Source organism: Gadus chalcogrammus, chromosome 16 (genome assembly GCF_026213295.1).
Source record: "Gadus chalcogrammus isolate NIFS_2021 chromosome 16, NIFS_Gcha_1.0, whole genome shotgun sequence".
In the NCBI taxonomy this organism is placed as follows: Eukaryota; Metazoa; Chordata; class Actinopteri; order Gadiformes; family Gadidae; genus Gadus; species Gadus chalcogrammus.
In genome coordinates, this window is record NC_079427.1 from 26,471,169 (window position 1) to 26,495,296 (window position 24,128).

The 24,128-nt window shown below is 42.3% G+C and overlaps 2 protein-coding genes across 2 annotated transcripts in view; both read left to right on the forward strand.

The window, feature by feature from the left end:
* LOC130405510 (alpha-2-macroglobulin-like) overlaps nucleotides 1-24,128 on the forward strand; it is a 62,112-nt gene that overhangs the window by 22,001 nt on the left and 15,983 nt on the right. Inside the window, exons 5-9 of the mRNA XM_056610628.1 lie at nucleotides 1,516-1,660; nucleotides 1,804-2,029; nucleotides 2,772-2,898; nucleotides 3,024-3,145; nucleotides 3,263-3,314. Coding sequence (XP_056466603.1) covers nucleotides 1,516-1,660; nucleotides 1,804-2,029; nucleotides 2,772-2,898; nucleotides 3,024-3,145; nucleotides 3,263-3,314 — 672 coding nt within the window. The remainder of the gene's footprint in view (nucleotides 1-1,515; nucleotides 1,661-1,803; nucleotides 2,030-2,771; nucleotides 2,899-3,023; nucleotides 3,146-3,262; nucleotides 3,315-24,128) is intronic.
* The window catches only part of ube2g2 (ubiquitin-conjugating enzyme E2G 2 (UBC7 homolog, yeast)), a 283,623-nt gene that overhangs the window by 879 nt on the left and 258,616 nt on the right, over nucleotides 1-24,128 (forward strand). The window lies entirely within an intron of this gene.

The following is a 24,128-nucleotide window of genomic DNA, read 5'->3' on the forward strand; positions in this document are numbered from 1 at the left end:
GATACAAATATATTTTTTCAGGTGATGATTTATATCAATTAGTAGAGGCGTTAAATTTTGAAATTCCTCCTCATCCTCCTCATCGTCATCCGCTTATCCGGGGTCGGGTCGCGGGGGGAGCAGCTCAAGCAGGGGGCCCCAGACTTCCCTTTTTGAAATTAGCAAATTCAAATTATGGTTCGATATTAATAAATTATCGTTAAACTTGAGCAAAACAAAATTTAAGTTATTAGGATACTGCAGAACAAACGAACAAATAAAGATACAGATTGATGGCGTAGACATTGAACGAGTTAGTCAAATAAAATTCCTTGGTGTAACAATTGATGAGAAACTAAACTGGAAATCTCACATAAAACATATTCACTCCAAGTTGTCAAGAAGCATTGCAGTATTATATAAAGCTAAACAGGTTCTGGATCATAAATCATTACACATCCTCTATTGTTCACTGGTTTCACCTTATTTAAGTTACTGTGCAGAGGTTTGGGGCAATGATTACAAAAGTACATTACACTCACTTTTTATTCTGCAGAAAAGAGCTATACGGACCATTTTCAATGCTGGGTATAGGATCATACAAACTCATTATTCATGCAGTCAAATACTCAAATTAACAGATCTGGTTGAATTTCAAACAGCACAATTAATGTTTAAAGCAAAAAATAACAAACTACCGGCAAATATTCAAAAGAAATTCACACAAAGAGAAGGGAATTATTTTTTACGGGGATTGTTTAATTTTAAAATGAAAAAGGTGCGTACAACCAGAAAAGGTTTTTGTATTTCTGTCCGTGGAGTAAAATTGTGGAATAAAGGAAGAGCTCAAACAATGTCCTAACATAAAACTATTCAAAACAAGGTTAAAGGAAATGATTCTCACAGGGTACAAGGATGAAGGTGTTTGATTTTCATTGGGGGTTAATTGTTTATTTATTTAGTTTGTTATTTATTCTTTTTTTTGTATTTATTTTTAAAAAAAAATCTGAATTTAAATTATAGTTTTGATACTAAAATATATCAATAGTGAGATAATATCTATATATTTTCATGAATGTTTTTTGTTTATTTTGTTTATTTATTTATTCATTTTTTTGACATGTGTAAGAAATTATAGTATATATCTGATATGAACATATAAGTTATACATTTTATTTTTAGAAATTATATGTTTGGATACCTTAAAAAATAATATATATAATATATATACATATATTTATTAATAATAAATGAAAATGTTAATAATTACTATTATAATGACTAAGGAATCTTAATTTCAATGAGTTACAGAAAAGGGGTGGGATTAAATAAGTGTAAACTTCTTCCCACTCCTTTTCGAACATGTCACAATTATCAAGTATTTATCATTTATGTATCTAATTATGCTTTCTATTTTGTTTAACATCAGTAATTTGTGTATGATATATATTTTGTTTTCTTTTACATGTTCGAAATAAATTTCAATCAAATCAAATTCGGGGCTCAGTTAACATTAAACCTTTTTACTTTGATTAGTAACTTATAGGTTGAACAGTTACCCAATGGCAGTTGCGATGAACAGAATGGATGCTCATGGAGGTTCTCACCCTCAACCTCAAATCATAGAGACTGTCCGCACCTTCTTCCCTGAAACATGGTTGTGGGACATAGTGGAAGTGGGGTGAGCAATTTTTTTACTTTCAGAATTCTACTTACTTGGATTTCCGAGTTATAAAGGTGATAGCTTAGAAACTGAGGGAGAGCGTGGTTTGTTATGTCGATGTGACACAAATTCTCTATCTCGCTCTCTCTCTCTCTCTCTAGAAAGTCAGGTCTGGAGGAGGTGCACGTAACCGTCCCGGACACCATCACCACCTGGGAGACTGAGGCTTTCTGCCTGTCAGAGCAGGGTTTTGGCCTGGCCTCGCCCAAAGAGCTGGTCGTCTTCCAGCCCTTCTTCCTGGATCTCAGCCTCCCCTACTCCATCATCCGAGGGGAGAACCTGGAGCTGAAGGCGACCGTCTTCAACTACCAAAGCAGCTGTATAATGGTACAGCAACAACATTCCTTACTTTCATAGAATACCCCCTGATATGTCATTAATTGTACTGTAATGTGAACATTTACATGTAGACATGATAACATGTCGATTTAGATTCATCAGCTAAAATCATATTGTTGTGGGTTTCATTTTTTTTTACTTTCAGCTCTATTAAACTAAACCAAATTTGCTTAAAGGGTTTGGCTGGTTTGGTAAGACCCCAGGTTCATTGTTGACATAGTCTTTGCCAAGCTATTAATCCTCCATGATTTTTGTTCAACTCACCTCCTCTAGAAGCATTCTAAAAAAAGGCAGTTGGCCATCAATTAGCATCAATCATATACCAAACGATTGTTAAGCAACTCCCATAGCTGTATCTTTGTCGTGTCCAACCCAGGCAAGCGCAAACGGACTGCCCTGGCTAGGTAACTTTCTCCAATGGTGCCCATAAACAAATCTACAAGTTATGATTCTGTGTTTACATGCCACTGCCCATGCTCACACAGACGGACAAAACAAAGATACAGCTATGGGAGCTTTTAAATACTTGTTTAGGATATAATGGATATCAACTGATCAATTTTTGCAAGTGTCTACACAGGAGGTGAGTTAAACAAAAATCCTAATGATTGATTTACATCTCGACAAAGACAATGACCTGGGGTCTTAACAAACAAGCCACATCCTAAAGGATGTGGCTTGTTTGTTAAGACCCCATGCTTTCAATAACAGAGGGTGTGTGTTCTGGCAGGTGAGCATGAGCCCCTTAATCTCTTCAGACTACACTCTCACACCACTCGCCGGTGCCCAGCAAGCCTCCTGTCTATGTGCCAAGGGCCGCAGGACTCACAGTTGGAAACTGACCCCAACAGCCCTTGGTGAGGGTTAAAAACCCAGTACTCCAGTAGACTGAAGACATTTCACAATAAATCATAGACATAGTAGACCATTGAACCATGTGTTTTTATTGTGCTAAAGCCGTGATGTATCCTTGTATCTGTAGGGCCTGTGAATGTGACCATGATTGCAGAGGCAGTGAGTTCCCACACCTCGTGTGACAACGAGATTGTGAACGTACCCGAGAGAGGCCGCATCGACGTGGTCACGCGTTCTCTCATCGTGAAGGTGATGATTACACCACCCAAATGGTTTTGTAATCTGACAATCATTTTGAGTGTGTGTCTGTAGCCTATATATAATACATATATATGAAATGTTTTCTTGTATCATTATTTTTTTTAGGCTGAGGGAACGGAGCAGACTAAGACACACAACATCTTGCTCTGTCCAAAAGGTAAATAAACTTTTTATTTTTTTAAATGATAATTCAAAATAGTCATCTCGCAATTTGCATGATCACTATTTATATTTCTACATGTTATTTTATATATTTAAATGATGGGTTAGGTCATTTGAGGGAGTTTTCAAAAATATTTGCCATAGTGAAAAATATACTTTGAATCATCCTTTTATTTTAAAGGTCAGTCAACTTTGAGTACGTGCACGTGCACGAAGGGGTCACTCGCGGGGGAGTGCAGTACGACCGTTTGATTGACGTACTAACTGTCCAATGCCACTCGTGGTTCTGAAAATCATTGGCTGGAGTTTTTCGAGCCCTGCCCGTCAGTAGGCTACTTCTAACTCAGTGGCTGTAAGTGGGTTATGATAAGGATTTCAAGTCATTTTCAAGTAGAATTACACCGTCAGAGCCAGAGCGTCAGCCTGGGCTGTTCTCAGCATACCGCAAAAAAATTAAGAGGGTTCAAGTTCCAGTCCCCAAATTCAGTTGAACTACTACCTGGACATTTGTGATGGACAGAGCTGCCTTCAGTTTTGGGCCATGAACAGGCGCACCCTCCCCTCTTTGTTCAAGGTGGAGGTAAGAGTTATGGCAATTCCTGCACCAAGTGCACCTGTTGAACATGTGTTCAGCCATGGTGGGGTGATAATGTGACCCCATCATTCACAACTCAGTGACAAAGTACTGTCAAATATTTTTTTTTGCAAATACAATGCATTGTAAGTCGATGTATGTTGTGAGGCAGCAAGATTGCTACCAGCTTTCAGGCTATTTCCCCTTCCTACAGTATGTGTATGTGATATCACTTTTGAAATATTCTTTTTTTTTCATGTCTGATGCCATGTGTTGCAAATAATATTCTACAACATGTAGGGAGATTGAGTGATTGACTTGAACTGTTCTCGTATACAGCCACCTAGAGGTTCTATTTGATTCTGTTCATAGGTTGGAGATAATGATCATAAAAACATTTTCAAACTATTCACATAATGGTTTTGGAATGTTTTGAATATTTTGAGTTATTGTTAATGTTAAGACATTGTTATTGTTAATGTTGAAATAAAACTCAACTTATGAACCACTCTCTTTACCGATTTTTAAATGTGGAAACTGGGTTAGATCATCAGATTTTTGTATGACTTGACTTGTGACTTGCTTGACCTGAGCAATGACTTGACTTGTGACTTGCTTGACCTGAGCAATGACTTGACTTGTGACTTGCTTGATTCTCACCACAGTGACTTGGGACTTGCTTGAGACTTGAAGGTTATGACTTGAGACTTGCTTGTGACTTGCACATGAGTGACTTACCCCCACCTCTGATTTATACTACAATGTCCGTCCGATGACCCGGTCCAGGAGGGTCAAGTTTCAACCAGATCCTTGTGATGGCCTTTTTACCTGCAATTATAAAGATTTTAAAAAGAGTTGTCTTATTTTCCAATTATACAGCCCAGGTTCAAACCAAGGTGCATATCTGGGGTTCACTGGGAATCTTATATCTTTAATAACTCCTCCAGAATCTGAATAACACTAATCCAAAATGTTTGAACTTTTACACCTGTCCAGAATATATGTGAGTAATTGCTGTTTAAGTATCCACATTGTCTCCAACAGTGCTGCTGTCTATCCAATTGTTTATTGTTCAGGTGTAATGAAAAAACGGATACCTTTTCCCACCCCAATTCCCTCCATCTGTTGGAGCTAGTCGAAGTGCTTTGGGTTTTCAGTATGCCAATCACTCACTGATAGTACAGTGTTCAATTCTAATTCCTACTTTGTTTTTACGTATAGTGTACTTCTCTCATTTCTTTTTTGTACCCCCTGTACAGTTTAGAAACAATTTGAGGGTGTTTGTTTATATTAACCTGTCAGCACTCCAATTTCTTCATTACCATCTACGGTTATTCCTTTTTTAATTTCTGTGTCATAAATTCTGTGTCAAATTCTCAATTGTAAGAACTTCAAAATATCCTTGTTTTCCAAGTTAAACTAAAATAAATCAGTTTCTCCAGATCCAAAATGGAAAGTTTTAGAAGGCCAAATTAAAAGTTTACTGTCTCCAGGAAGTTTATGTATTATATTTGACAACCTCATTCCCTAATTGGAGTGTCTTGAATCCTTTATTCAGCCCAAATAAACCAAGATATCAGTTTATCCCAAGCTGTAAATTGGGAATCAGGGACACTAGCGATAAAATAAGTACAACAACTTCGGCATAAAATTAATTCAACGCAATCCACTTGCTGTCCCTCTGGCTGTTTCTCTCGCTGTCTCTGTGTGTGTTCTTGCTCCTCACTCCGGAATTTTCCTCTCTGTGTCAGAGCCCTCACTTTCATCACCTGCCCTATCCCACACCTCCCCTGACTCCTCTGGCTCTCCCCCTTCCTGCTTCTCAGCTCTCTCAATACCTTGACTTGTTTCTCTCATTACTGTTTCTCTCCCTTTTTTGTTTACCGGGGCAAAAAAGGATGCAATGTCCCTTCCTCGTTTCATGATGATGAAAAAAACATAGGGGCATGCATTACATTTCGTTGCCTAACCATCCCTCCCTACTTAACATACAACTTTGCTCATGTGTATTTGTCATCGCAATGCAAATGCCAAAACAGATTAAGTTACGAGGTTCACATCACAAAATTGTGTAGCCTAAACCTATCAAGGATACTGACATTTGGATACTCGTTTCTGCTTCGATGAGTTTGCTTAGATATGATTACATTTCTAAATATACCGAGACCAGACATTTACATACTTAATTTCATTATCAATGCGAGGAAGTACAGTAACAGTCATTTGCAAGAACAAGTCACTTACGAGATGACATAGTTTTGCTTACTGCTTAGAAATTGTAGCTCCTTTCTCCAAGAGTAGTTGCTGAGCTCTCATTCACTGAGCAGCAGCACCAATGTTTGGTTGCGCCGCTCTATTTTAACAGTGTACAACGTTGCTGTAACGGGTCGGGAGAGGACCCAAATGTAGCACACGTAGGCAGGCAGACAATCGGTATTGACTTTTATTTAACACATTCCTCATGGATAGTTCGAAGATATCACAGTGGGGTAAACTTGCTTTGTGGGTAGACACGGAGTGTCCTTGGAGGACATGCCGTGGGAGCCGACAGGTAGTGATGGGCAAATGAAGCTTTTATGAAGCATCGAACCAGTTGAGCCAATGTTTCGAAAATGGGTTCATTACTCGAAGCTTCAGTGACAGTGACCTCTGCTGGCGAAGTTCGAGGCTGCAGTGGATTCAACGTATCCCTGCTTTGAAAACGATTTGACGCACAAACACACAAACCCAAATACTTAATAGCATGATCTTTTCACGAATAAAGATTGATCTAAATACAGATGTCTAAATTGTTCTTAAAGGGATATACCTAGCCTTCTGTCCAGATAGGCTAACTGATGTAGGCTAGGATATAATTGAAACAGCATATAAAAACTTTCCCCCCAGGAATGGGATTTGAACCCGGGTCCTCCACTCCACAGTCAGTGTGTTATCCCCTAGACTACTCTAATCGATACCTTACGTTGATCTATTACATACATACCGTACTATGCACAACTCCCGTAAACGATTATAGCATCGATTGTGTTTTTTTTTTTCATTACCGCCTAAATAATTAGGCGGTGACCAGCTGGCTTCGGACAAGGTTGGTTAGGTGTGCTTGAGTAACTCTAGGGGGTGATTATGTGGGATGGGGTTAGACACTCAAAGATTTGTATTGAGGTAGGCTGCCTTACCCTGCGTTCACACCAAAAGATGCATTTGCTGCCCGAACGCGTTGACGCCTGAGTTTTGCGGCGCGTCAAATCAAGTTTTGCGGCACGTCAAAGGTTTGCGGCGCGTCAAAAGTTGAAATATTTCAACTCGAGCAGCATTTGACGCGCCGCAAAATACGTGAACGCGCCCTTCGCCCGTGCCCGACAGCGGGCACGGGCATGCCGCGCCGCAAATCAGATTTTGACGCGCCGCAAATCAAGTTTTGCTGCCCGTTTTCTCGGCAGCAAATGCTGCGGCAGCAAAGCAGCAACGCGTCTCTACATTCACTTTGAATGGGATCACGACGCGCGTCAACTTTTTGCATCTTTTGGTGTGAACGCAGGGTTATGGATTGAGTCGGTTTCTTTTTTTTTGCTCAAAGCTTCTCCACCGAGCCGCGGACCAGTCATGTGATTCATTCAGGCAACGAACCAGTTGCTGCTTCGGACGTCACATGTCACGTGTTTTTTTTTGCTCTGAAGCAAGCTTCGAAGCAGTGCTTCTTGGGAGTTGGTTTGAAGCACGTATCGAAGCTTCAGTGTCACACTGCCATCACTACCGACAGGTGATGGAACCGAGCAGACAGAAGACAGGCAGGGCGCAGGCAGAATTCGTTGTCAGGGGCGGAAGGCAGGGTCAATCACTGGGACAGAGACAGGGCAGGCAGGTCGGGGACAGGCAGGGTCGATAATCTGTTGTCGGGGGCGGAAGGCAGGGTCGATCAACGGGACAGAGACAGAGCAGGCAGCTCGGGGACAGGCATGGTCGATACCGGGGAATCAGACCGGAAAACGCTGGAGACTAGTACATAGGACAATCCGGCACTGAGTGAACTGAGAGGAGAGTCTATATGTTGGGTTGATTAGTGATCAGAAGAAGCTGAGCGCAACAGGTGAGGAGAATTTGTCTGATGAGCGGGTGAGGAGAAGGAGGGGCCGGTGGGGAAACACTGGGATCTAAGGTGGATTAGTTCCGCTTTTGGGCCTTGCATGTAAAATCATAATAATTTCATATTTTTTTATTTAGTCAGCACAGGGGGGGGGGGGGGCAGGGACATTTCTACAGAGGCATGGGCCCCCCGTAGGCCTCCATGTAGAACCGCCACTGTTGGAGCTCAAGCAGCATCCCCAGCGGGTCCCTTTAAACATTTTTAAAGGTTGTATCAGCAAACTGTTTGAAGCGAGATCCCAAACAAACAGAGCCAGCTCGCCCCTCCCTTCCATGTTTCGTGCATCCAGTAAAAACTATCATGAACGCAGCGCAAAATCCCAAAACACCCACCCCTTGTTGGTGATTGATTGGAATACTATTTATTTTGGTTTTGAGTGGTTGGTAGTACCATTTGTTTTTGTTTATGATCTCGGAGCATAGGCTGCTTACAGAGACGCATTTTTTGACGGCCTGCTTATGGGGCGCGCAGCTGTCTGATCGTGAGGAAAGATCAGATGAATGTGATCATTTATGTTTCGGCCCAGATCGCTGATGCAACCTTTTAAGCTGTAAATCAAATGGCCATTGATCTTAATTCTGGCTGATTATTATAAAGGGATTATATGCAAATGTAAAAATTAGCATTGAAGCCTGGCATCTCAAGCACCCTGTACAGAAAAGGCCAGCCAACCCGGTCAAAAGCCTTTTTCAGCGTCGAAACCAGCCAGACCTGGGCCCAGTTTCCTGAAAAGCATTGTTAGTTCGTAAAGTTCCTCGTACGAGCATCGTACAGTTTTCAGACCGTATCCTGAAAGCATCGTTGCGTAACGAACGTCGTGAGAACACACGTCGATAACGAGGGCTCCAGGGGTACTCATGGGGTGCTAATAGCATCGTTACTATAGCCTCAGTGGAGTCACCAGCTGGACATTCCGTGATATTGGATGTGTTTTATTAAAACACATCCAATTCCACGGATTGTCCGGCTGGCACAATTTCGCAATACCCCAAAAACAGTGGTTACCGGCGATATATTACTCATAGACTACTGTTAGATATAAACAGCAAAGACAGAGTCATTTTAGAAGTCGAGAACAACATAATTTATTGCAGCAATTTGAAATTCCAAAAATATATACGCACAGCCAAAATGTGCCGATTTAAACGTCACGTCACAAGGCAACCCTGTCACAAGGGCATACAATAAAATCTAATGATTGCATTGCTCTTGTGTGGGAGGTCGCTTTCGAGCTGCACTTGCTTCCTCCCTTTGATTTTAATGCAAGCATCGTGGATAAAATGTCCTCATTTTGATCAATGACAGAAGACATACTGTACATGAATAATGCTGAGACCAGCAGGTGTTGGAGAATTTTTGCAGGCGTTTTTTGTTGCGATTGTTTGCCATAAAGCACTTTGGTGAGGCTGTGATGAAGTTCAATATTTCTTCTTCAGTATTTCCTATCTAGACAGTTATGAACATCCCTGACCTTAGTGGAGTGCACAATCGCCAAGTTGAGAGCGTAGTGTCTGCAGTGAACGTAGGCTGCTACGGGAAACTGTGCGATGCGTTCCCCACCGCTGCTCGCTTTCCCGCTTACATTGCCCGCACCGTCCTACCCCTGCCCAACAATGTGGACAGGATCTAAAGGATCTATAAAAAAAAAAAAATCTGCAGCACAAGAGGCGTGATCAATGGGCCCAGTTAGAATAACTCTGTACGCAATTGGCTGCTTGCAGTCGCTTCCCTGTCGTCATTGTGTTAAACCAGCCAATAGCGTGCCAGGGGGAAAAGCCATCACCAGTGGGGTGTTCCACAAAGCCGGTTTTATCACATAACCGGGTAAGTTAACCCAGGGTTTGCTGTAACCCTAGGTTTTCCGTTCCAAAAGGATCACGGTATGTTAGTTGCTATAGCAACATATGCTCTGAATCAAACCTGGTCGGACCAGGTTTTACGCAGGTTAAGTTTGAAACATAACCCGGTTTTGGGTATTTCAACCGGCGTTCACCGCAGATTTCATGTGTTCACAATGGCATGCCCTTTTGATGAGAGAACTGCTGATATCAGAGCGCAAATTATACGTGCAATCCACCGGGAGCGATTGATAAGACCACGGCTCGACATCTTGGCATATCAAATGACTTTTTGCTGGAGTGGAGAGATATAGATTCTCGCGCAAATCTTTAATATATTTAAATAGCCTTACATAGCCAACACTACCAATCGAGGACCTGGCCTCAGTTCACTCCAGACTATTTGCGTAGCCCTCCGTTTTTTTCAAATGGTAGTTTTATCTAGGCTATAATGCTGGAGATGCTGAGCACATCACAGTCGTTTCAGATGACCCATCCAAGATTTGTATCGGCCTCCTATCATACAAAGAGCAATATTGTCTGAGTACTATGCCGAGAGGCACTTACAACACAAAGTATAAAATAGTCCCAACGGACTTGCATCCACTGGAGAATGTTCGATCGTAGCCGGCGGCTTCATTACAAGCACTGATCCATCTTGATCTGTGAAGTTGATGAATTGTCACTTTTAGTGTGGGGTATGGCCCATGACTCTCTGAGGTGGTAGGTACCTCCAGGTACCCCCTCCATGCCAGGGCGCCCTGAATTTATGTTTATTAACAGCTCCTCCACCGGGGTCAAGACAATTTGAGGGCCAGATCCAGTCTGCCGACTGTCGGCCTTTTCACGATTGGCTTAAAAAAATGGCTTATTTAAATTTATACCAATAGGCCTACGATGGTGGGAAAAGCTTACCAGTTTGTATGTTTTTTATACTTTTTTATACTTTATACTTGATCCTCTGACTGCTTTGAAGCAATCGGAGTACATATTGTTTTAGAAGAAAGGGGTTATGTGGTAGGATCTTTAAGAATGCTTAACTGGGATATTTATATATTCATGGCTCAAATATTAAGGATCATGCTTTTGACGTGTAACTAACGCATATACGCGGTCAGCGATCCGCTGCCAGGCTTTGGTTCTCCGGGTTCCAGAGGTTTTAGCGTTCCCTTTTCTTGTGATAATGTCCTTCTCCTCGTCATAGAGTTCCATTTCATTGAAATAAGCGGCCCGTTTCGCCATATCGATCAGGGTTTCCATGATCCATACATCACGTCTTTTTAAGTTTGGCATGGACACGCACAACCCTGTGTTAACCAACCCCGTTGATTGTTGATTGAACTAATGCATAACCGCTGCTGTGGAACCGAAAACTCTGGGTTGGTCGGCACAGGGTCAATCAACCTCGAGTTCAGCGTTAACTCAGTGTTTGTTAAACCTCCGTTCATGGAACACCCCTCAGGACGGGGCAACCCGTCCATTCATCCAACAACATTTCTGCGTCGCCTCCTCCTACAGAGCCCATTTCAGCACTGTGTCAGTAGACATTTACAAGCCTACGAACGTCGTTAGAGCAGTGCACGCGCGTTCATGTTAAGAGGAGTTGTGGGACACGCTCAGACATTTTTTACCAAGGTTTGAAAGATCCTTTGTGAGAATGATCGTACGAGCGTGGATCCATCCAGTGGTGTATTCTACGTGATACGCAGGTATACGCCATATACCCACTAGGAACACTTCAATATTTGCGTATACCGACTTAAAAATGTGCACGGATACGTATCAGTACTTGTAGGATGCTAAGAGCATCGTTAGCCTGCTATTGCCCAGCGGACATTTCGTGTATCGGATGTGGGGCGGCCCCAGCACATTTGGCGCTCTAGGCGAGCTTCACTCCTGGCGCTCCCCCCCCCCCCCCCCCCTCCGCAAAAAAAAAAAAAAAAAAGTTTGTTAATTCCCCACGAAAACTGAATTGCAACCTTGAAAAACAATTTTGCCCTGTAACTGCATTTCTTTCACATAAACACAACGATCGCAACGATGAACAAACATTAATTCAAGAATAAAATCCACAGAGGAAAAAATTGCGCCCCGGATGGCTTTTGCCTCTTCATTTTCTTGATTTCGTTCTTGATTCTCGATTCTTGAAAACACTCTAACCAAACGCCTTATAGTACTAGCATGTTCTGACGAAACCAAGGAGGTAGGTTCCCCTTCCGTTTTCGATTTTTGGCTCATTTTACCCTAATGTTAGATTTATTTTTTTTAATGTCAAAATATTGGTTGGAGATATAGAAGGGGCGCAAAAATATGCGCCAGGAGGGAAAAAAAATGTTTTTTTTTTTTTTTTCCGGGCGCATTATTTTGCGCTCCCCCTCTAGATGCCGCTCTAGGCGGCCGCCTAACCCGCCTGTAGGTAAGGCCGCCCCTATCCAATACCACGGAATGCCCAGCTGGTACAATTTCGCAACCAAAAACAGTGGTTACCGCCGATATACAGTATTACTCATAGACTACTGTTAGATTTAAACAGCAAAGATAGACATGTTAGAAGTCAACATCAACATCATTTATTGCAGTAATTTAAAATTCCAAAAATACATGCGCAGCCGAAATGTACAGATCAAGCGCCACGTCATCACAAGGCATATAAAATCAAATGATTCCATTGCTCATGTGTGGGTGATCGCTTTCGATCTGCACTTGCTGTCTCCCTCTGATTTTAATTCAACCATCGTGGATAAAATGTCCTCATATTTATCAATGACAGAAGACATAGGCTACTGTAGACATGAATCATGCTGAGACCAGCGGGTGTCGGATGATTTCTGCAAATTTTTTTTGTTGCGATTGTTTACATTAAGCACTGTAGGCGCTTCGGTGAGGCTGTGATGAAGTTCACTATTTATTGGACCGTTTCTAGACAGTAACGAACATCCCTGACCATAGTTAATCGCGTGAACTCCTTATGGCATGCGGGTGTCTTCATTCATAAAAAAATTAAAACATTCGGGAGTATGCAATAATGCAAATTATTCTAAAGAGTTCTAGACTCTGTGCGCCTTCTCCATTGAACCAAGAAAGCCCGCGCCATGACGACCGGGGGTTGACCCCCATGGTTTTACACAGGAAACTTGAAATAAGAAGGTGAAAGCGCCGGGCGTGCCAAGCTGCGACCGAACCGGCTTGGCAGCGTAAAAAGACCTATAGCCTACATCATCCTGCCGAACAATATGGGCAGGATCTAGACCAAGCTCTCCTAATCGGGTCAGCAATAGCCGTGGGTTAATGCCTAGCCTCTGCGCTTGAATGATAATGAATGAATGGAACGTTGCCTTTTTAATGTCTACAAATATTCTAGACAAGAGAGTGCGTTCCAATCAATGAAACCTTATGCGGAATCAGATAAAGTCGGCTCTCTTTGCTGCGCAAAGCATGTTTTAGAAAGCAGCACCTAGTTGTCACACAAGCTATTTTTTATTTTTATAATATGGAAGGGTGAAAAAATGTACACGCAGTGCATTCAGGATTAGGACCGATACATATGTCGGCCTAGGCCTATCAATTGTGTTTTATTATCTTTAGCATTCAAATTATTGCAGTCTATTTTTTTCGTAGGCTACTCTGCTGTTGGCCTTGATGGCCACGCATTTTAACTCCATTTTCCTGCGACATGCCTGCGTCTACTTAAGTACGGAGCCCATTTCAGCACTGTGTCAGTAGACAGTTACAATCCTACGAACGTCGTGAGTGCAGTGAACACGCATCCATGTTAAGAGGAGTTTCGGGAAACGCTCAAAAGAAATTCACGAGGGTTCGCAAGATCCATCGTGAGAATGATCGTACGAGCGAAGATTCATCGTTATCGGGAAACGAGGCCCTGGTCCTACCAGACTCTCGTACTTCATTTCATTTGCACAGAGTCTGGACCCACTCAATTGACAAACGTTAACTCACTTGAAGGCGGGTGTCTGTTTAAGTTTAAAACTATTGGATCTGCCCAGGGCCATTCTGGATCTGCCACTACCAGTTGCTAACGTTTGGCCGTGAATCACGTTGCACGCAGGCTGTAAACAAACCAAACACTGTGCGTGAAGATGTCTGTCAACAAAGCTGACTCTACTGTCATTGTTGTCAGCCTCTGTTCGCTTATTGGACGCACAAAATTTGGACAGAGAAAACCAAGGAATATACCGCAAACCCAGATGTAGTACTGAAGGGAAATTCAAATTGAGCAGAAGTACTTAGGCGGGAGGAGCCAGGCTATAAAAGAACTGGTTACAACGTTAAAAAACACACCACAAACACTTAAAGAATCCCAGGCTACATTACAATAACATTCAACATTACAATATGAAAAGCAAACTACATTGTTTCGGTGTTTTAGTTAATTTTAAACCTGGCCCAAAATCTACTGCTGCTGCTTCGGTTGACCCTGCAGCAGCAGATGCCACTACCAGAGCTACGGAGACTAGCAAAGACACAACAGAAAAGTGTGTGTGTGTGTGTGTGTGTGTGTGTGTGTGTGTGTGTGTGTGTGTGTGTGTGTGTGTGTGTGTGTGTGTGTGTGTGTGTGTGTGTGTGTGTGTGTGTGTGTGTGTGTGTGTGTGTCCAGTCCAACCCTAACCCTATTAATGTGTATACCACATAACAAGAAGTCAAAAGAAGACAATGTTTTAATCCCACTGCATATCTCCTTTTTACTTTTAGATGAGAACCCCTGATTCCCCCCTGAAATAATTCCATATGACAAAAATTAAAAATTGCTTGTGTGACAACTACATTTATCTTAATGGGCTGATTTCTGAAACATGCTTTGCGCAGCAAAGAGAGCCGACTTAATCTGATTCCGCATAAGGGTTTCCTTGATTGATAATTTGATTGGCTATAAAAGCCCCTCCGGAAATAGGGTAAGGTATGTATTGATGAGGAATACAACGAAGCCCACCGTCTGGCCCGGTGCATCGTTGAGCGCACGATCGGGAGGTGGAAGTTGCGCTATATTAGATGCCTTCACAAGTCAGGCGGAGGGCTCCAGTTTTCGCCGGCCAAGTCATGCGCCGTGATATGTGTGACGGCTATGTTGCACAACATTGCAGCTAAGGCTGGGGTGGCATTGCTTGAACCGGAGGACGCTGAGGACGATGACGACGAGGAAGATCGGTGTGAGGACGGCCTCCCTCATAACTACGCGGCTGGTTTTCATGCGCGTCGAAGAGTGATTGAGACTTTTTTTTAACCCCCTCCACCCTCCCACATGTCACTAAACATTCCCGTCAACGTGACCAATCCCCACCATATCCCAGCCTTTTGCCTGCTCCTTTGCTTGTTTTTTATAATTTATTTTATTTCTTTATTTTAATTTTTTACATTATTTTATGCTACGTTTTATGAGTAGCCTATGTCAGTCTGCACAAATCCCCCCACTTTCTCTCACACATTTTGAGTGCCCTGCCTGCGCAAACATTTTCTGGACTGTCCCGTTTTATTTTGGCCATTTTAACATCTTTATTAATAAATAAATTAATAATCTTTATTAATTACCAAACTAAGAACATAAAGGCGCAATGCGTTTGAATAAAACGCATCCAATAGACGGAATGTCCGATGGTGTCGCCACTGAGGCTATAGCTGACGATGCTCTTAGCGTCCTACGAGCACCCCTGGAGTACTCGTTAGCTACGAGCGTTTTCAAGACGTTCGTTCCCCACGATGCTTTCGGGAAACGGGGCCCAGCCTTTCGGACTTGGTGTCAGGCTAGGGAATTTAAAAACAGGCATCCTTGGTTAGAGTGGAGGGAAGAACGTTGGGTAAATGTCAGCCAACATGCAGTTGGCATACACAATTTAAATTCATAAAGTTAATTACTATGCAAATGAGAGTATAGCTAATTCATGGTCATTTTTAAGGTGCAGTAATTTATGACTTTTAGACTTAGAACATTAGTCTCCTTTCATCTCCTTCTCATGCATTGGTTAGCCATGGTTTTAATAATAATAATAATAATAATAATACATTTAATTTAGAGGCGCCTTTCAAGACACCCAAGGTCACCTTACAGAGCATATAGTCATCATAAATCGTTTAAAAAAAACAAGACATTGTGGAAAAAATAAATAAATAAATAAATAAACATAAACAATAAAAAAATAAAAAAATAAACAGTTCATTCAATTATTTTGAGTCGATTTTGACCTTGTTTAGCAGGTGCTATTGCTACTATAGATACACAAAGGACAATTTGTCATTTTTGTGTTCTATTTGTTCATACTGTTATTAAAACTGATAGCCTATTCAGCTTTCCATGATTGTTGATAATTGTTGCACTTTTAAATCCATGCAGTGGGTTGTAGACCCCTGCGTTAGTGAGTGTGGTGCGAAACCATATAAGCGCCACACACGTACACGTACCGGCGGGACGGGTGTGTACGAGGCTGGGAGAGAATCTTTACAGTACACCCACTACAATAAATAGACTACACCACTGGATCCATCGATATCGGGAAACTGGGCCCTGCACTTATCTGTTATTTATTGACCTGGGCCCCGTTTCCCGAAAGCGTCGTTAGCCTAAGTGGATCGTGAAGTGCGTCGAAAGGGCATCGTAGAGTTTTCACCGCGTTTCCCGAAAGCATCGTGGGGAACGAACGTCTTGAAAACGCTCGTAGCTAACGAATACTCCAGGGGTGCTCGTAGGTACTCGTAGGACGCTAAGAGCATCGTCAGCTATAGCCTCAGTGGCGACACCATCGGACATTCCGTCTATTGGATGCGTTTTATTAAAACGCATTGCGCCTTTATGTTCTTAGTTTGGTAATTAATAAAGATTATGAATTAATTTATTAACAAAGATGTTAAAATTGCCAAAATAAAAAGGGACAGTCCAGAAAATGTTTGCGCAGGCAGGGCACTCAAAATGTGTGAGAGAAAGTGGGGGGATTTGTGCAGACTGACATAGGCTACTCATAAAACGTAGCATAAAATAATGTACAAAATGAAATAAAATAAAAATAAAGAAATAGAATAAATTATAAAAAAAACAAGCAAAGGAGCAGGCAAAAGGCTGGGATATGGTGGGGATTGGTCACGTTGACGGGAATGTTTAGTGACATGTGGGAGGGTGGAGGGGGTTAAAAAAAAGTCTCAATCACTCTTCGACGCGCATGAAAACCAGCCGCGTAGTTATGAGGGAGGCCGTCCTCACACCGATCTTCCTCGTCGTCATCGGCCTCAACGTCCTCCGGTTCAAGCAATGCCACCCCAGCCTTAGCTGCAATTTTGTGCAACATAGCCGTCACACATATCACGGCGCATGAGGGCCGGCGAAAACTGGAGCCCTCCGCCTGACCTGTGAAGGCATCTAAAGCGCAACTTCCACCTCCCGATCGTGCGCTCAACGATGCACCGGGCCAGACGGTGGGCTTCGTTGTATTCCTCATCAATACATACCTTACCCTATTTCCGGAGGGGCTTTTATAGCCAATCAAATTATCAATCAAGGAAACCCTTATGCGGAATCAGATTAAGTCGTCTCCCTTTGCTGCGCAAAGCATGTTTCAGAAATCAGCCCATTAAGATAAATGTAGTTGTCACACAAGCTATTTTTAATTTTTTGTCATATGGAATTATTTCAGGGGGGAAAATGCCGTGAAACGAACAGTGCATTCAGGATTAGGACTGATATATGTCGGTTTCAGCCTAATCAATTGTGTTTTAATGTCTTTAGCATTCATATAATTGCAGTCTATTTTTTTCGTAGGCTACTCTGCTGTTGTCCTTGATGGGGATATATTTTAACCCTTTTTAACACAATTTTCCTGCGACATTCCTGCGTCTCCCCCTCCTACGGAGCCCATTTCAGCACCGTGTCAGTAGACAGTTACAATCCTACGACGTCGTGAGTGCAGCGAATGCGCGTTCACGTTAAGAGGAGTTTCGGGAAACGCTCCAAAGAAATTATCGATGGATCGCAAGATCCATCGGGAGAATGATCGTACGAGCGAAGATCCATCGTTATCGGGAAACGGGGCCCTGTTCTATAATGTGTTAATTTCGCCTGACCAATCTTATTATCCTTTATACATGCACTAATTTCTTTCTTCATCTCCTCTACAACATTCTTATTGTTCAGAATACCAGTATTTCGTCTCCATAATGTACTCTTTGGTCTATTATTTAAATGTAGCTTAGTCAAATAGCACAGCTGAGCTCTTCTGATAACGTTTGGTGTGTGTGTGTGTGTGTGTGTGTGGTAGTAGTAACTTGGAAAAGTATGTTTTGACCTTATTCCTTCACATCTAGTTAATCAAAATTAGATCACAAAATGATGAGGCTCACACCATTGGACTCTGTCTCAGCTTTCATGTGAGACAGTGTTTGTGTAGAGTGAAAAAAAAAAATTATATATAATTTTGAAGCATTGTTGTTAGCATTTAGCTTCTACTGGGAGTACAACAGTAGCGATCACCTAGCCTCTAGCCATGTAAACGGGGGTCCCCCACACACAAACGCCCAGTGGTGGGTAGAGTACTGAGAATCTATACTCAAGTGAAAGTAAAATTACTTCTTTCAAAATCTACTTGAGTAAAAGTAAATATTCCTATTGGAAAACCTACTTGAGTAAGAGTAAAAAAGAACTTTGTTATAAAGTTACTCAAATTACAAGTTACTTTACATTTTTGTATTGGAGTGCTTGGATCAGTGAAAAATACATAACGTGTTTGAATGCGTGAGTGAGTGAGGGAGAGAAGGAGATGCACTCTTATTGTTGTCTATTCTTGTTGTCTGCGAGTTGTCTGGTCCCACTCCAACCATCATTGCTACCGTCTACCGCCCCCCTAACCCGAATAGTGAATTTTTAAATGACTTTGCTGCCTATCTCACCCATTTATCCTCTCTCTCACCAAACATAATTCTACGGCGTGATTTTAACATTCACATGGACAATATCAATCTGCCGCTCACCAAAGACTTTATTTCCTGTTTAGAGAGTGTTGGATGTCAACAACATACCACTTTCCCCAGCACACATTCTGGACTTAATCTGCTGCTCTGGTGTCACCCCTTTTGATCTCACAGCTGATGAACTCCCCATAACTGACCATTTTCTTCCCTCATTTACATTTAAACATTTAATCTCTCCATCCCAAAAAAAACCTGCCCTATTTAATTTCGTAAAATAAAGAATATTGACCCTGCCACTCTCACTTCAAGAATCCACTCCTCCTGCCTCCCTGACATTCACAATCTATCCACTCCTGATGATCTGGTCTCTCATTACAACAATGGACTCAATAATATCCTTAATTCCCTTAAAAACCAGATCCGTTTCCTTTTCCGTCTCTGCCCCTTGGTTCACTCCCGATCTCCGTTTAATGAAAGCCAAAGGTCGGCAACTTGAACGTCTTCATAGGAAAACTGGTCTCAGTATTCACAAAGAGATGTACAAGAACCACATCTTGCATTATAAGGAGTCCATTGCCAGCACTAAAACCCACTACTACTCAAATATGATCACTGCCAGCAAAGGAAACTCTAAGTCACTGTTTTCCCTACTTAACAAAATTACCCAACCCCAGGATTCTCTCCCCCCTCACTTGTACACAACCTCCCTCTGAAACTCCATGATGTCCTTTTTCATCGATAAAATCAAGAACATTCACCTGCACCTGGGATCAACCCCTCATCTCAATATCTCAGCTGACTTTTACCCTTCCACACACTCATTCTCCTCCTTCCAGCTCCCTGATATCTCAGAAATCACTGAACTAATTCGGAAATCCAAGCCATCCACCTGTCAACTTGACCCCCTACCCACACATCTGGTTAAGGCCTCCCTCCCCTCCCTAATTCCTCTCATTTCTGCAATCATCCACTCCTCTCTTACTACTGGAACTGTCCCTACATCCTTCAAAACTGCTGCCATCACCCCAATTCTGAAAAAACCTGGTGCAGACCCCTCCAACAACTTCCGTCCTATATCAAATCTGCCCTTCATCTCCAAAATCCTGGAAAACACAGTTGCCTCCCAACTCCATTTTCACCTATCTGACAATTACTTTTACGAACAATTCCGGTCCGGATTCCGCCCACTCCATAGCAGTGAAACAGCACTCATCAAAATCACCAACGACCTCCTTATGGCAGCTGATTCTGGACTACTCACCATCCTCATCCTCCTGGACCTGATTGCAGCCTTTGATACCATCTGTCACACCACACTCCTCAACAGACTATCCTCCATTGGCATCACCGACTCTTACTGATTGCATCTCTGAAATGAAAAACCTGGTTCACCTGCAACTTTCTCAAACTCAACAGCAATAAAACAGAAGTTCTCCTCATCGGCACCAAATCAACCCAGACAAAACCTGACAGCTTTTCCATCACTATCGATAACACCTCAGTTTTCCCCTCCCCTCAGGTTAAGAGTCTGGGTGCCATCCTCGACAGCACACTATCATTCCAAGCACACATCAATAATATCCCCAGGTCTGCCTATTACCATCTACGCAACATCAACCGCCTCCGCCCATCCATCACACCCCATAGCACAGCCATCCTTGTTCACACCCTGGTCACTTCCCGCATCGATTACTGTAACTCCCTCCTCTTTGGTATCCCCCTCAAGTCCATCCGTAAGCTTCAACTGGTCCAGAACTCTGCCGCTCCCATCATCACCAGAACCCCCTCCATTAATCACATCACTCCTGTCCTTCATCAGCTTCACTGGCTCCCGGTCAAAACCCGCATCCATTTCAAGATTCTGCTCCTCACCTTCAAGGCCCTCCACAACCTCGCCCCTCCATACATTTGTGAACACCTGCACACCAACACACCCACCCGCACTCTCCGGTCCTCCTCTTCCACTCAACTCACTGTACCACCCGCCCGCCTGGTCACCATGGGGTCCAGGGCATTCAGCCGATCTGGCCCCCACCTCTGGAACACCCTCCCACCAGACATCCGTAACTCTGACACTCTCTCCACTTTTAAGTCCCGTCTAAAAAAAATTAAACTGACATATTCAATCTAATTCATTGTCTCCCACCCATTTCACCCCACTTGTGTAAATTGTTTCAATGTATCTTGTTCTTATATTTTTTATGATCGTTGATTTTGTTTTTTTTAAACACTGCCCTGTAAGGTGACCATTAGTGCTATGAAAGACGCCCTCAAATAAAATGTATTATTATATATTATTATTATTAAAACATTTCTTCACAAGTTGCACAACAAAAGCAATATGTACAACAATTTTTTTTATTTAATTTCAAACAAATTTACACTTAGCTCTGTGCATGTGACAAAAGGCAAGAGCTTTGAAGGAACACAACCAATTAGACACAAACGAGACTGGCTTGGTTAGCTGATTGGCCAATCAGATTTGTCCTGACGTGATTGCGATCCAGCCTACGCATAGCATGCACGCACACTCACAGAGCCAGACACAACAATGACAAACAAGTTCCTGAGTTGTCTGCAGAATACAGTTTGACATAGTATCTTTAGAATTATATAAACTCTACGTGGACCGTAACCCCGAGCCCCCTGGAGAAAATATCTTCCTGCGTGTCTGCATCCATGCGATCCTAGTCCTCAGTCCCAAGTTCGTAACAGTCGACTCGTATCCTAGAGTAGAATTCTAATTCTAAATCAAACTTTTACTCAGGTAAGAGTAAAATTACAGACTTAAAAAAGGAACGTGAAAAGTACTCGTTACCCGAAAAATATACTTTTTTACTCATTAGCGTTACTTGTGACACGTTACTACCACTGCAAACACCCCATACATAACAATCATATTTCGAGCATGTGATGTCATCACGCTCGAGCGTAAACATAGACCAACTGAAAACATACAAAGTGGGTATGAAATTAAGCTATTCATTCTGAAAAAGATATAAATAATATCGAAAATCTGTTGAGATATATTTGAAGATACAAGTGTTTTGATTTGTTAAATGTTGCAATTGTTAAAATGTTAAAAATTGACGATCTAATCATGATTGAAATAGAGAAACTTGTTTCCAAGCTGAATTCTTCCCTTCTTCTAGGCTTCTCTCAGCACCAGGGCCCTGTATCACGAAGCTCGCTTAGAGGGTTAGCGAGGTATGTTGAGCTCAAAGCCTGGGTTAGTTGTACCACGAAAGTCGATCTCTTTTAGCATCGCTGTATCACCATGGTGACTTATGCTCGCAACCAAACCTGGTCGGGAGCAGTTTTTCGGCTTAGTCTAGCCGGAGATCGGCTACTTAAATCGGCGTGCGCAGCTTCCTAGCCCCTCCTGACAATGGCGTCACCATTTGTGTGTGTTCCCGTTAGGGTTGCCAACCGTCCCGTAAAATACGGAATCGTCCCTTATTTGGCAATTAAATTTTGCGTCCCGTATTGAACCAATACGGGACGCAATTTGTTCCGTATTTCCATAAATGTCCAATACACATGTCTGTCACACACACAAATACTAAATCTAACAATAATGATCAAAACAAAACACAGGGAATACTACGGTCAGCAAAATTGTCGCGGCGGGATCTACGCAAGACCCGCTCCGGTCATCTGTGTGTCTGCGCATGCGTGTGGTGGTCGCGGTTGCCTAGCGACAGACACCACACACCGGCGCTGCTCACAAAACCCGCGCCTTTTAAAAATGCCCGCTACACCCGGTACTCCACCACGTCCTCAAAAGCGTAAACGCTTGCAGAAGTACGGACGTGAGTGGGAAGACGCACATCCTTGGCTGGACAGCGTCAATGGAGATGTTTACAAGGCAAGTTGTAAAATATGTCGACGAGTGTTTTCAGTGGCGCACGGTGGGCTGTCTGACATCAGACAGCATGCAACAGGAGAGCAACACTGCAGACACGAAAGATCACAGAAGACCCAAGCGTCAGTGTCACAGTTCTTCATACCCCAATCATCTCCTGAGGTTGATACGGTATGGGACATTATGTTGTGATTGATTTCCTATCTGGTTGTGCTTTTGCCAGAACATCGCAGTGCATGGGCAGAGCCTATTTTAGTAAACTGTTGTGGTTTGATTGATTGTTTAGGATGTTGAGTTTTAAAAGTCGAATGAACGACCATTTATTTAATATACAGAAGTATATAAATATTATATATGGCCATTTAAAGAACAAATCATACTAATGGATTAACAGTTAATAAATAAAAAAATACATTTGTTAAAAGAAAACCTTTATTCTTTAATATACATACATTTCCTAGAATAAAAATGTTTGTAGAGCTTTCTGTGTATTCTTTTATATTTTTGAGGAATGCAGTGTTCAGTGATCATTACATCAATTATATTATTAGTGTGGTTTAACTGTTTGGATGACCTGACTTCTTTTCAAGTCATAAGACAGGCAGCAGACAAATGTTCAATTTAATCAACAATATGTCATCCCACTCTTCCTCTCTATTACCGCAGCTGAGGTGACACAGGTGTACCACGCAGTCACACAACCTCAGCTACAACAGTGTTGACTGTGCACATAAACTGAATCAAAAGGTTCTCCTGGATTCAAAAATTGTAAAAAAAAATGTATAGGGAGAACAAAGGCAGAGGCAGTGGTTAAAGATGTCCTTGCTCCAAAGGCAGTGGCTGATGTTCTCAAGGCCCTAACATCAGATAAACCCCTCCCATTTTCCATTCAGACAGATGCATCAAATAAAGGCAACAGGAAGATGTTCCCCCTTGCTGTTCAATACTTCAGTCCAGAATGCGGGGTCACCAACAAAATGCTGGATTTCATTGAAAATGCAGATGAGTCCGCTGCTGGGATTGTAGCTCTCATAGAGCAGTCGCTTGACAAATTTGGCTTATCGTTGGATCATGTGACAGCATTTAGTGCACTGCAGACAACACAAATGTGAATTATGGAATTCAAGACTCTGTCTTCACCAACTGGAAGAAGTAATAAAAAGATCTGCTGCAAGGAAACTGCCATGCCCATATTGTGAACAACACAGTGAAGCATGCTCTTGACCAGCTCACTGTAGATGTGGAAAATGTTGTGCTGAAGGTCTATGCCTTCTTTTCCACATCTGCCAAACGAAGAGAATCACTCAAAGAGTTTTGCAGGTTTTGTGATGTTGCGTTCCAGGAAATTCTGCGACATGTCACAACCAGGTGGCTCTCCCTTGATCCAGCCATCACCTGGCTAATGCAAACCTGGATTGCACTGAAATCGTACTTCATCAGCCTGGGGGGAGGAGTGTCCCAAACAACTTCGAGCATTGTTAAAT